This window comes from Callospermophilus lateralis, chromosome 6, assembly GCF_048772815.1.
Source record: "Callospermophilus lateralis isolate mCalLat2 chromosome 6, mCalLat2.hap1, whole genome shotgun sequence".
NCBI classification, from domain to species: Eukaryota; Metazoa; Chordata; class Mammalia; order Rodentia; family Sciuridae; genus Callospermophilus; species Callospermophilus lateralis.
The window spans coordinates 128514096-128526696 of NC_135310.1; the positions used below are offsets into that span (position 1 = coordinate 128514096).

The 12601-nt window shown below is 44.1% G+C and overlaps 1 protein-coding gene across 2 annotated transcripts; it reads left to right on the forward strand.

Annotated features, from left to right (window-relative positions):
* Positions 1–323: 323 nt before the first annotated feature.
* On the forward strand, positions 324–7630 carry Trim10 (tripartite motif containing 10). Of its 2 annotated transcripts, none has more exons than XM_076859070.1 (7): positions 324–752; positions 2140–2235; positions 2839–3069; positions 3783–3805; positions 4361–4500; positions 5655–5687; positions 7113–7630. In XM_076859070.1, the coding sequence occupies exons 1-7, from the start codon at positions 324–326 to the stop codon at positions 7628–7630; spliced, it is 1470 nt and encodes a 489-aa protein (XP_076715185.1). The 2 variants fall into 2 exon arrangements, with proteins under 2 accessions (XP_076715185.1, XP_076715186.1); XM_076859071.1 differs by having other exon boundaries at positions 4385–4500.
* Positions 7631–12601: the final 4971 nt, after the last annotated feature.

Sequence of the window (12601 nt, forward strand, 5' to 3'; positions counted from 1 at the left end):
GATCATTGGTCCAGACAGTAACTGAGGCCATCTCTGGAATGCTGTGAGCCCCTCTGCCTCTTCTCCTCCCCTCCTCTGTCTTTTCTCCATTTCTGCTATTGGCAGGTGTGTGCCTGTTCCCAAGAGAGCAGGAAAACGGAACCCTGGCACCAGAGATGCAAGTGGGTGCCTTGTCTGAGTGTGTGTGACTATGTTTGTGTCCGTTGTGCACACATGTGAGTATGTGAGTGTGTGTTCTGTGCCCTTGCTGCTCTCCCAATCCTTCCACCTTAATCAAGCAGAGAGAGTGACCTTGAGGAGTCCACAGGGCCAGCAGAACCAGCATGGCCTCAGCTGCCTCTGTGACCAACCTGGTAGATGAGGTCAACTGCCCCATCTGCCAAGGCACTCTGAGGGAACCTGTCACCATCGACTGTGGCCACAACTTCTGCAGGGGCTGCCTCACTCGCTACTGTGAGATACCAGGTTCAGAATCCGAGGAGTCCCTCACCTGTCCGCTCTGCAAAGAGCCTTTCCGTCCAGGGAGTTTCCGGCCTAACTGGCAGCTGGCCAATGTGGTGGAAAACATCGAGCGCCTCAAGCTGGTAGCCATGCTGGGCCCAGAGGAGGAGGACGTCTGCCAGGAGCACGGGGAGAAGGTCTACTTCTTCTGCGAGGATGATGAGGCGCAGTTGTGTGTGGTGTGTCGCGAAGCTGGGGAGCACAGGGTTCACACTGTGCGCTTCTTGGAGGATGCTGCAGGTCCCTACCGGGTAGGAAGGGGGACCTGGGCTCCCCAGAGTGGGATCAAGTTGGACTGGACCAAGAGAAACAGAGCAGAGTTGTAGATTATTTGGACCATCCTGAATCCAAATTCTTTCTCTCTACTTATATGGTCACCCAGGCAGTAAAACTAGGCACAGAAAATCACAGGTTTATCATTTAAAGGGTGTCTTATATTGTTCACTTGTGGCCCACAGACAACAGGACCTCAGTAAGTGCTTATTGAATGAATGAGTGACCAAAACGTGTGTGTGTGTGTGTGTGTGTGTATTAGGCTTGTATTTGAGGAAACAATCACACACTGTGTAATTGTACCATTGTTTGCATGTTCACAAGGGGGAACAGTCTTTTGGGTGTGGATCTGAGTGTGTATTCAAGTGTGTAAGTGTAACATTTTATGTTTTTTGAATAAATTTATATATATATATATATATATATATATATATATATATATATATATATATATATAGTTTGGATAGAATATGTAGTAGATGATTTTATCTCTTAAATGGATATGTGCCAGTTTTCGTTGTTCATATATTGTTTTACTACAAGTGAGAGTATGTGTGGATGTCTTAATTAGTTAATTAGCTCTTGATAGTGAGAATCCATATGTATTTTTGAATATGCATATGTGGGTTTTTATATATATGTACCTGTTCCTAATTCCATCCTAGAACAAACAGTTTTAAAACAATTTATCAATTATTTCTGCATTTCCAAGTTTTTTCTCCCTTATGGAATCATACCTAGATAATTGATTCTATAAAAGAGAGCATTGTTATTTGTACAAGTTCCTTCTATATGTCAGAAAGCTGGAACAATTTCAGTGATATTAAGCTTGAAGTATATCAGGACAGATTCTAGATACCACCTACTAAGCTAGGCATGGTGGCACATGCCTGTAACCCTAGTGACTGGGAGGCTGAGGCAGGAAGACTACAAGTTAAAGGCCAGTCTAGGCAACTTATCAAGAAACTCTGTCTCAAATAAAAAATAAAAAGAGCTGGGAGTGGCTGGGAGGGTATCTCAGTGGCAGACTGCCCCAGGATTCAATCCTCAGTACAGGGGAAGAAGGAGAGAAAGAGAGGGAGAGAGAAAGACCACTTACCAGATGCAAAAGAAAGTGGGTGTTTAACCAGAAGAAAGGGCAAAAGCAAGTCACAGACTTTAATGGCACAGGAGGAAGGGGAAAGCCCAGATTAAAACTCTTGAAACACAGTGTAAGAGGGAAAAGACCCAAAGAGTGTGAGCTGTCAAGGTGCTGAAGACTCAGGGCTTGTCTACCATTCCCAGAGACAGAGGGTTGGATAAATGACACCCCTTTAATAAATCTTTTTTTTTTCATCTTATCATTTTATGCTCCTTCTCCCTCAGGAACAAATACAGAAGTGTCTTAGAAATCTAAGAAAGGAGAGAGAGGAGATTCAAGAAATCCAATCAAGAGAAAATAAAAGGATACAAGTCCTCCTGGTAAGTGATTACCCTTCCCCAGGTCCCTCCCATTCCTCAGTGTCCAGGGTCTCCCTGAAAACAAGCAACACAGCATAGGGCTTTAAAGTCATCCTGAGTCTGAAATCCTGGCAGTGACACTTCACTATATGAGCTCAAGCAACTCTTTAACTTCAGTTTACTTATCTATTAAATAGAGATAAAAAATCATTACCACCTCAATGAATTGCTGCAAGGATAAATGAGATCCTGCCTGTAAAGTAGCTTGGTAGTATGCACACAGTGTGTACTTCCTATATGACAGGAGGTCAGGTGTCCCCTCTACCTCCTCTGAGCCCTACCCCTTTTAGAAGCTCCTGCAGATGGTGGCTGAGGCAGTGCTGTACTGTCCAGTTCCCAGAACAGGATGGCAGGTGGAAAGAAAACCATGCCACAACTCCAGATCTCTCTGGGGAGATGGCAGGGATGCTGAGGGCTATGATTTTACCACCAAACCTTGGAGGACATGGACCTGGGCTAAGAGGGAGATAGGACCAAGTAAGGAAAAAGAAGAAAACAGATGAGGACTAAGGAGAGGAGATGATGGGGGAGATGTTCTCCTTGGCTCTTATCTTGCCTTCTCAGACTCAGGTGGCCACCAAGAGACAACAGGTGATTTCTGAGTTTGCACATCTGAGCCAGTTCCTGGAGGAACAGCAGAGCATACTCTTAGAGCAACTGGAGAGGCTAGATGGTGACATCTTGAAGCAACAGGAAGAGTTTGATTCCCTGGTTGCTGGGGAGATCTGCCGGTTTAGTACCCTGATTGAAGAGCTGGAGGAGAAGAGCGAGAGGCCAGCAAAGGAGCTCCTGACGGTGAGGCCTGGCCCCCCACTGTGCTCTCTGTGATCACCATCTTTACCTTGTCTACACCAGGCTACCTTCACTCAGGCATCTCTACATCCCAGATGGGAAATGGGTCACAGGACTACAGGTCCTGATTTTAGGCTGTGCTTTCCCAAATGCTCCCTGGACACTGTGCCCTGGTCTCCATCTCTCCATCCTATCATCTCTCAAATCTCACAGGGCTTCTGTGAGGTGAGAAAGTAGAAATGGCACTTCAAAAAGTGCCAAATATTATGCAAACAAGTGTCAGGTGTTACTTCCAATGCAAGTCAGTCTTTATAACCTGAATGCCTCTTCCATCTGCCAGAAAATTCTTACTGGTTTATTTATTTCACTTTCTCAAACTGGAGGAGGGATATTGGGGACCCAACAAGGAATCATAAAGGCAGCATGATCTAGGAGGGTGCACTAGGGACTAAGAAATAGGAGACCTGGGAATGAGATTCATTCCCCTTTGACTCTAACTAGCAGGAACCAGTCACCTCACCACCTGAGTCTACACAATCAGAGGTTGGGCTCTGATCCTCAAAGCCTGTGAATCCTAATGTTCTGGAACTCTATGGATCTGGCGTCCTTTTTCTGTATAGGTCTAGAAAAGGGTATTTTGTCTTTTGTAGACCTAAGAAAAGTAGTAGAGAAAAACTGGAACTAAATCCTTCTCTCCCCCTTCCCATTTCCCCTAGGATATTAGAAGCACGCTAATAAGGTAAGCAATGCAATTTCTCTTTTCTTTTCCACATAAATACACATATATAGCTGGGTGTAGTGGTGCACCCTGTAAACCCAGCAACTCAGGAGTCTGAGGCAGGAGGATAGAAAATCTGAGGTCAGCCTGGGCAACTTAGAAACACCCTGTCCCAAAATAAAAAAATAATAGAGCACTTGCCTGGCATGTGTGTGGCCCTCTGTTCAATACCCAGCACTGCAAATAAATAAATATTGAAAAGGACTGGAAATATAGCTCAGGGGTAGAGCACTCCTGGGTTAAGTCCTTGGTGCCATAAATAAATAATAAATATGTGCACCACATACCTAGTTATTGCCATACACAGATACAACATCCTCACATTAAGGACATACATTCAAACATAAGCTTCCACATGCCAAAATATATTCGCACTTATAGCTGTAGATGCACACCCTCAGATAGTAGTGTCGTCTGCCCTAAAGGAAGTATGTCTGTGAAAACTGGTGTCTCCAAGCCATGGTAGAAGATGCCCACCTGACTCTGGAGGTGTTCATTAAGGAATATCATTCCCAGACCCTGTCATTTCTGTGCCCCTAGATGTGAAACCAGAAAGTGTCGGAAACCAGAAGCTGTGTCCCCTGAACTGGGCCAGAGGATTCGGAACTTCCCCCAACAAGCCCTCCCACTGCAGAAGGAGATGAAGATGTTCCTAGGTAAGTGGACCCCAGGCCCCCACAGAGGTGGTCATGAAGACTGGGTTTGGAATAGGTCTCCATGCTCCATTGCCAAGTGGTTGTGAATTCGGCGAGGTTTATTCCCTTTCAGTGCCTTTATTTTCTTGTTTGCAGATTTTTAATAAAATCTGCCTCTCAGGATGATGTGACAATGAAGAGAGGAAACGAAGGTAAAGATTTCTGGGGAAAAAATTCAACTGATTTGAAAAATAGACAAAACTAATCAGTTGGCATTAAATAATATAAAAGAGAATGATTGCCAAGCATCTATCATTCTCAGTCATTTAAAAATCCACAGCAGCATTTGTAATAAGTTTTAGATGATGGATGTTGTTAGTTTTTCATAACCTGTGACAGTAGTTATCTTTACCCTGTGGGAGCTGACTCATCCATCCCTCCCTTTCGCTTTCCTTCTGTTAGAGTGGCTCCCAGAGCTGGGCTGCCCCTGTGGCAACTGTGCTCCACCCTTTTCTGGAACAGGGAGTGTTGGTGGGAAAGAGTGAGGAGAGCTTGAGAGTCCAGAAGGAAATAAAACAGATAGCACCCCTGCAACTATGACATCATAATGATGACCCATCCACAAAAACATCATCCTGGAAGAATTTTCCCTATAAATCTACTTCCCACAAATATTCCCATTCGCCTGACAGTAAAGGAAATTTTACTCTAATCAAAGGCTGACCTTTCACTATTCCAAAAATTATTTCTAAGCAGGATAGAAAATAAATCTAGCTACTTATCTAGCAGATGTTTCTTGAGCATTTATTATGTACTGGACTGTGGATACAGAGGTAAGCAAGGCAATATGGCCGCTGCCCACTCAGACCTAGTGCAGTGGTTCTCAAAGGGGGGCTCCTGGTCAACAGCAACAGTATCAGTATCCCCTTGGGAACTTGTTAGAAATGCAATTTTTGAAGCCCACTCCAGAGCACAGGAATGTGAATCAGGTGTGTGTTAGCAAGTACTCGAGGTAATTCCAATGCAAGCTCAGGTTTAGAACCGCTGGCCTAGAGGATTCTAACTTCTATTCTTCTCCTTGTCCCTTCCCTCTTCTGGACCTGTTCCCTTATCATTGGGTGTTCTCTGGTTTCAAAAATAATGAAATCTCATCTTGTTTTATTTCCTCTTTACAGAAAAACTCTGCTTTGAGTTGGACTATGAGCCAGGTAAGCAGCCTACATCAGGATGGCGATCCTAAAAAGGAGAAACAATCTTGCAGGGCTCTACACTGAGCACTACAATAATTATATATATATATATAATCACACACATCATATACACACACATGCATATGTATTCACATATATTTGTGTGTGTATACACACAGAGAGTCACCCCTGTATACCCATGGGTTCCATATCCATTGATTCAGCCAACCTCAGATAGAAATATTCAGAAAATCTGTTTGTACTAAATATGGCCAGACTTTTTTCTTGTCATTATTCCCTAAACAATACAGTATAACATATTTACATAGCATTTACAACTTTGTATGTATTATAAGTAATCTAGAGATGATTTAAAGCATATAAGAAGATATGTGTATGTAAACACTACACCCTTCTATATAAGGAATTTAAGCATCTGAAGATTTTGGTCTCCATGGGGTTCCTAGAACCATCCCCTACAGATATCAAGGGATGATATATATATATATATATATATATATATATATATATATATATATATATATATATATATATATGAAAGGACAGGTGCACATACATTCCTCATGAAGCTCACATTCTGATCTGCACATGTTGAGTGGATAGAAAGATTAAATTGGAATGGGATAAGGCCTATCAGAGAAGCCTTTTTGCATGAGAGGAACTTTGGTCTGGGTTTATAATCACATTCTCAAAGAGCTGCTCCCTCTCAGGTGTCATTTCATTAATGACAGTTTGAAGGAGGGCAGCGTTATTTCCCATCTATCAGCTAAAGACACTGTCCTGTGGAGGAGGAGTCATAGAGTTGTTGGGATAGCTCCCTAACCCATGGATAGATCTGAATTTATGCGTTTTCCTCAATGTATGGATACTAAAAGTAAAAATTTGAAGGGTTCTGCCAAAGTTTTTGCTGTTAAAAAGTGGTCATCAGAGTCTGGCAGTTTGGAGTGACTGAAGCAGGGTGAATAACCCAAGGCTGTCTGAGTCAAGGCCGACTCAGATAGCCTGCTGGTAGCACAAGTGTGCAAAGGAGTCACCATGCCCTGGAGAGAGAGCAAGGGAGAAATCCTGAAGTTGGGCCCCAGGGGAGAAAAGTCTCTGCCTCTGAGAAGGAGATGGGGGAGGGGCAGCTGTGTGTACCAGCAGGAGGGAGGTCCAGCTGGCAGGTACTTCTTGCAGCCCAGCAGGACAGAAACCGAATAAGGGCTATAGCACCCTCTGAGGTTCCTTAGAGGAACCCCCTGGGCACCGTGTTGAGATGCAGAGTCTGAGAGTCTGTATTTACAACAAGTTCCCAGGTGATGCGCATGCTGAGGGTCCTTGCAGGTGCCATAACATTAGAAAGCGGGTGCAAAGAAGTTTTAGGCTGTCCTTGAAGGTCAGCATGTTTTCTGACATCTTTGTCTCTTTGGGTTTTTCCCATAGCTCACATCTCTCTAGACCCCCAGACTTCCCACCCCAAGCTCCTCTTGTCTGAGGACCACCAACGGGCTCAGTTCTCCTACAAATGGCAGAATTCACCAGAAAGCCCCCAGCGTTTTGACCGGGCCACCTGTGTCCTAGCCCACAGTGGCTTCACAGGTGGGAGACACACATGGGTGGTGAGCGTGGACTTGGCCCACGGGGGCAGCTGCACTGTGGGTGTGGTGAGTGAGGATGTTCGGCGTAAGGGGGAGCTGCGGCTGCGCCCAGAGGAGGGCGTGTGGGCTCTGAGGCTGGCCTGGGGCTTTGTCTCTGCTCTGGCCTCCTTCCCCGCAAGACTGGCCCTGGAGGAACAGCTCCGGCAGGTGCGGGTATCTCTTGACTACGAGGTGGGCTGGGTGACCTTTGCCAATGCTGTCACTCATGAGCACATCTACACCTTCACTGCCTCCTTCACTGGGAAGGTCTTTCCCTTCTTTGGGCTCTGGGGCCGAGGGTCCAGTTTCTCTCTGAGCTATTGAGAGGGTGAAATTACCCTCCAAATACAAGACTCAAATCAAATATCATGTGAACTTGATCTCTGGCTGAGTCATTTGGAAGACTTGGAATAGAAATGGCTTCTTTAGATATGATGGTAAGGGACAAGATGAGATGAACTTTCCCCAAGTGACCAGTGGATGGTCAGGGTATCTGGGAACTCCATTGCTGCAAACTCTCCTCACCACCATCAGTCACAGAAGTAGCTATATACAGAAAGAGCACTGGATTTGGAGCCAGAAGACCTGAGTTCAAGAACAAGCTTAGTAACCAACCAATTGTATGAGTTCAAGCAGGACCCCCAGCTCTCTTCATCTTGTCTTCTTAACCAAAAATGTTAGAGTTCATTTATTCATATTCTCAAGGAACATTTATTGTGGGCTAACTATGAACCAAAAAGTGTAGGCAGCCACTGGCTATTTGAAATAAAAATTTAAAAAAAGGGCTGGGGATGTGGCTCAAGTGGTAGCGTGCTCGCCTGGCATGCGTGCGGCCCAGGTTCGATCCTCAGCACCTCATACAAAGAAAGATGTTGTGTCCGCTGAAAAACTAAAAAATAAATATTAAAGAATTCTCTCTCTCTCTCTCTCTCTCTCTCTCTCTCTCTCTTAAAAAAAAAAAAAAAAAGAAAAAAAAAACCTCATCCTGTATCTGAAGGAGCTCTGGGAAGACACAGAGACGTAAAGAGTATATTTTGGCACACTATGGTGGCTTCTGTGACAGGGGTTCCACTTGGGTATTATGGAAGCTCAGAGGAGAGGCTGAGTCAGGGATAGCTTTCTGAAAGAGGTGGGTCTGAAGGAGGCATGTGTTAAGTGAGGAATGGAGGGGAGGAAGCACCTTAGGAAATGGGGACAGCAGAGAACTGGGTAGATGGGCTGTGACTCAGGGGGCACTAGGTCATCTCCATAACCTCATGAGCAGACATGCATCATCCCAACCCAACACCACTCACTGCCCCTCCTCCTGGTGGTGTCACTTTGGCTGAGACGAAGGTATACGGCCTTAGGAAAAAGATGACAGGGGAGGCTTAACCATAAACCATAACCCAAAGACCACATTCAACCTCTGGGGGGAAACCATCCTCCTTGATCAAGGTGAAGTCAAGAAATAAGGTGATGGAAGAAAAGGTCGGGGGATGAATTGGAGGACCTTTGCCCCTTAGCCTAAAGAGTTGAGGCTGCTCTAGGAACAGACAAAAGGCTACATATGAAAAATGGAGTGAAAAAGGGGAGATTAGGGATATGGAGATGAGCAGATTTGGAGTAGAGAGGCCTGTGGGAGACTGTGAAGCCTGGTGGTAATGGAGGGACTGTGGTCATGCTGGCTCTGGGAAGTCTAGAATTGCCCCTGTACTGACTCCAGGACAGATATGGCTGCCTAGAATTTGGAAAATGATATCTGTCATCTCTATGCATTATGAAAATATTTTTTTAAGTGTACTGAGTGATCGTCCTTTATTTTCTAATTCTTGGTGTTGTATTTTATTCTGCTTACACATGCCCCTTACTCTGACAGTCTGTTTCACATTTGTTTACCCTGCCCTACATAAACTTCAATTCCTCATGTCTTCCTACTTGGTCCTCCATGAGAAGGTGCACCACTCAGGGTGCCACCTCAAAGGCAGAGGGCACCATAGAGTTAGGTCCAGGCTTAAAATTCCCCTGAGAATTCTGTTGTTCAACCTCGGAGGAGTAGGTAGGAAAGTCATGGTGATCAGGAGCCAGGTATTCAAAGGGGGTTGAAATGGCTTCTCCTGAGAGTGTTGTATATTCCCAAATGTTGTATATTCCCCAAATAACGACACACACAGTATCTATATAATGATAAAACATATCATACCCCCAAACCTGGGATTCCACTAGAATGTAGGATTATATTTTTTTTTTTGTTTGCTTCTATTGTTTATTCCTGGGTCTTTAAAAATGAATGAAATGTTAGATGAAGCCAGGTGCAGTGGTGAACACCTGTAATCCCAAGGACTTGGGAGGCTGAGCCAGGTGGATCCCAAGTTGAAAGCCAGCCTCAACAACTCAGTGAGACCCCGTCTCTAAATAAAATTTTAAAAAGGTCTGGGGAAGTGGCTCAGTGGTTAAGCACCCCTGGGTTTAATCCCTGGCACCAAAAAAAAAAAAAAAAAAAAAAAAAAAAAAAAAAAAAAAAACGATGAGCCTACTTAAATGTGTATGAAGGTCCAGGCCAGCCAGAGGGCTTTACAATTATGTTACTTAATCTTGGTAACTCTGTGAGTTACCCATTTTGAAGCTAAGAAACCAAGGCCTAGTGAGTTGGTTATTTCTCAGCAAGAGCTCTTAACTACTAGGCTTTACAGCCTTGTTCAAAAGCAAGATGCCTGGGGAACCTGGTGAATATGTTAATACTGGCTATGCTCCACACAGGCAATTTGGATTCAGAAAAAAAAAGGCTTATATTTCTTAAACTGGGGAATAAAACTGCTGGTGAATGAAAATACTCATACTGACCTTCTCCTCCTTTAAGGTAATTACTTACTTGAAATTTACTTACTTTTGGAGGAAGTAGATAAATCTCAAAACAGTGACCTTACAATAAAGCACCCCAACGAACTTCCATGCTCTGCTTGCAGAAATCAGACTCTGGGTTCCCTCCCCAGGAAGTAAGTGCTAAAGTTTAGAGACCCATACTCTAGTGTCACACACTTACTGTGACATCCGCAAGTTTACCCCTAATTTTTTTTTCACAGTTTGCATTACAGCAGATCTTTCTCTTGCAAAGAAAGGAGGCCCACTCCAATTAATTCAGATAACAGCAAAGTTTATTATAAGAATAGACATCAATATAAGGAAAATGAGATTTTCCACCATTATTAAGGCCTCACAGAAGCTCTTACAAGGGTTAGGGGATTGGAGAACAGTACCAGTTTCCATAGGAAGAACTAGAAATTTGAAAAATGCTGATAAATAAGAACAAACACAGCTCACTTTGACCAAACGCCATAATAAATATTTTAATATATTAACTCATTTAATCATCACATCAACTCTATGAGGTAGGTACTATTGGTAAGATCCCATTTTGCATGAGAGAGAACTGAGATGTGGAGGCTGAGTATGGCCCCACATCAGCTGAGAGTGAGCAGCTGCTCAAGCACTGGAAATCAGGTGGTTTGGTTCGCAGGCCTGTGTTCATGGTCATCATGCAATTAGAAGCCCAAGAACTGGTAGGAAGGGGAGGGTTCAGGTCCAAGGAAGTGTAGAGACAAGACCATCCTGTAGTCACTCAGCAACAGGGTCATGAACACTTGCTCTCAATATCTGCTGTATGGCAGCTTGGCTGCTGTCTGCAGTAGTTTCCCTGCCAATTAATGATACTATTATCAAAGATCCCTTTTGAATTTCCAGGAGAACCTGATGGTTTCAGTGAATCACTATTGTCCCTCTTTGACAGGTTCTTCTCTACAGGCAACCCATAGACTCAATCAGCCAACCATCTGCTGACCAGATACCCACCCCTGTCCCAAACAGCTATGGTTCCATTGGAAGAGGTCTAGAGGCCCTGGCAGGCAACTGCAGCATAATTGACCTCTAGTTTCAGTCTCCTCCCACTCCTCCACTTCTGGACAGGTTCTCTCTGTGACATTAACCCATTGGAGGAGTCAGGGATTGTTAGCTGTCAACTTCAGGGGTCTTCTTTCCTTGGCTGCTATCTTGTTTTTAGATGTGGGGTCTTAGGTTTCTTGAGATCTATACCTTCTTGCCAAGTTACTACACTCTTGTTTTCCTGAACATCTACACTAGGCTCTTTCTCCTCTGGCCTCTCTGGAATCCCCAACTCACTGCCCAGTTCATCTTACACAAAGGATCCAGACAGTTACTGCAAACACCACTTTCCTTTTCACTCCCAACTCAAAAGCCTTTGATGGCCCCCTACATCTTGTTTTCATCCATCTCACCTGTTTGACGTCTGGTCTCCCCAGTTCCTGAACATTCCAGATGAGCAGTCAGTTTCCTCATGTGTCTACAGTTGTGTCATGACTTTTTTCTACCTCTATACTTTCATTCAAGTGATAGCCTGACCTGGAATATTTTCGCCTTTCTCTCCAACCTGTCCAGGCCCCACCTCCCCCATGAAATCTGCCCTGACTCATCCAGCTTCACTTGTTTCTCTCTTGCAATTCCCAAGCATTTAACATCCATGACACTTCATTTAACCCAGTTACACACTCTCTTGTAGCTTCTGGATGGGGAAGTGGAATTTTTAAAAAAGTAGTGGAAGTAACATACTTGATATTTTACATTGTGGGAGACACTGCAGCAGACACTGAGCATGCACAATGGAGTTTAATTCTTACAACCACTGCAGGCCACAGGTACCATTACCCACACTTTAAAGGGGGTAGTACTGATGTTCAGAGAGGCTAAGTGACATGTCCATGGCCACAGAGGCATTAGGTTTCAGCACTGGGACTTAAACTCAACTCTGACACCCGAGTCTTCACTCTTGGCAGTACAACATGGCACCTCCTTGAGGCCATGGCTTTTTTTTTTTTTTAAATCCCTAAGTACCTACTATAATATTGACTCAGCAAAGGCTTAAATAATACTGGTTAAAAGTCAATTGATGCCGGGTATGGTGGTACACACCTGTAATGCCAGTGATTTGGGAGTCTGAGGCAAGAAGATGGCAAGTTTGAGGCCAGTCTCAGTAACTCAGTGAGACCCTGTCTCTAAATAAAAAATTAAAAGGGCTGGGGAAGTAGCTCAATGGTAGCACATCCCTGGGTTCAATCCCCAATACTAAAAATAAAAATTAAAAAAGCAATTGATGACTCCTTTCATACATGGAGGATCAAGTTATGCTATTAATTCACTCATGCCTCCATTTACAGTTTTATTATGCACCAACTATGAGCCAAGCACCAACAATTGAGGACATAGAGTAATATCTTTGCTCACCCAAAGAAGTGAGACACATGA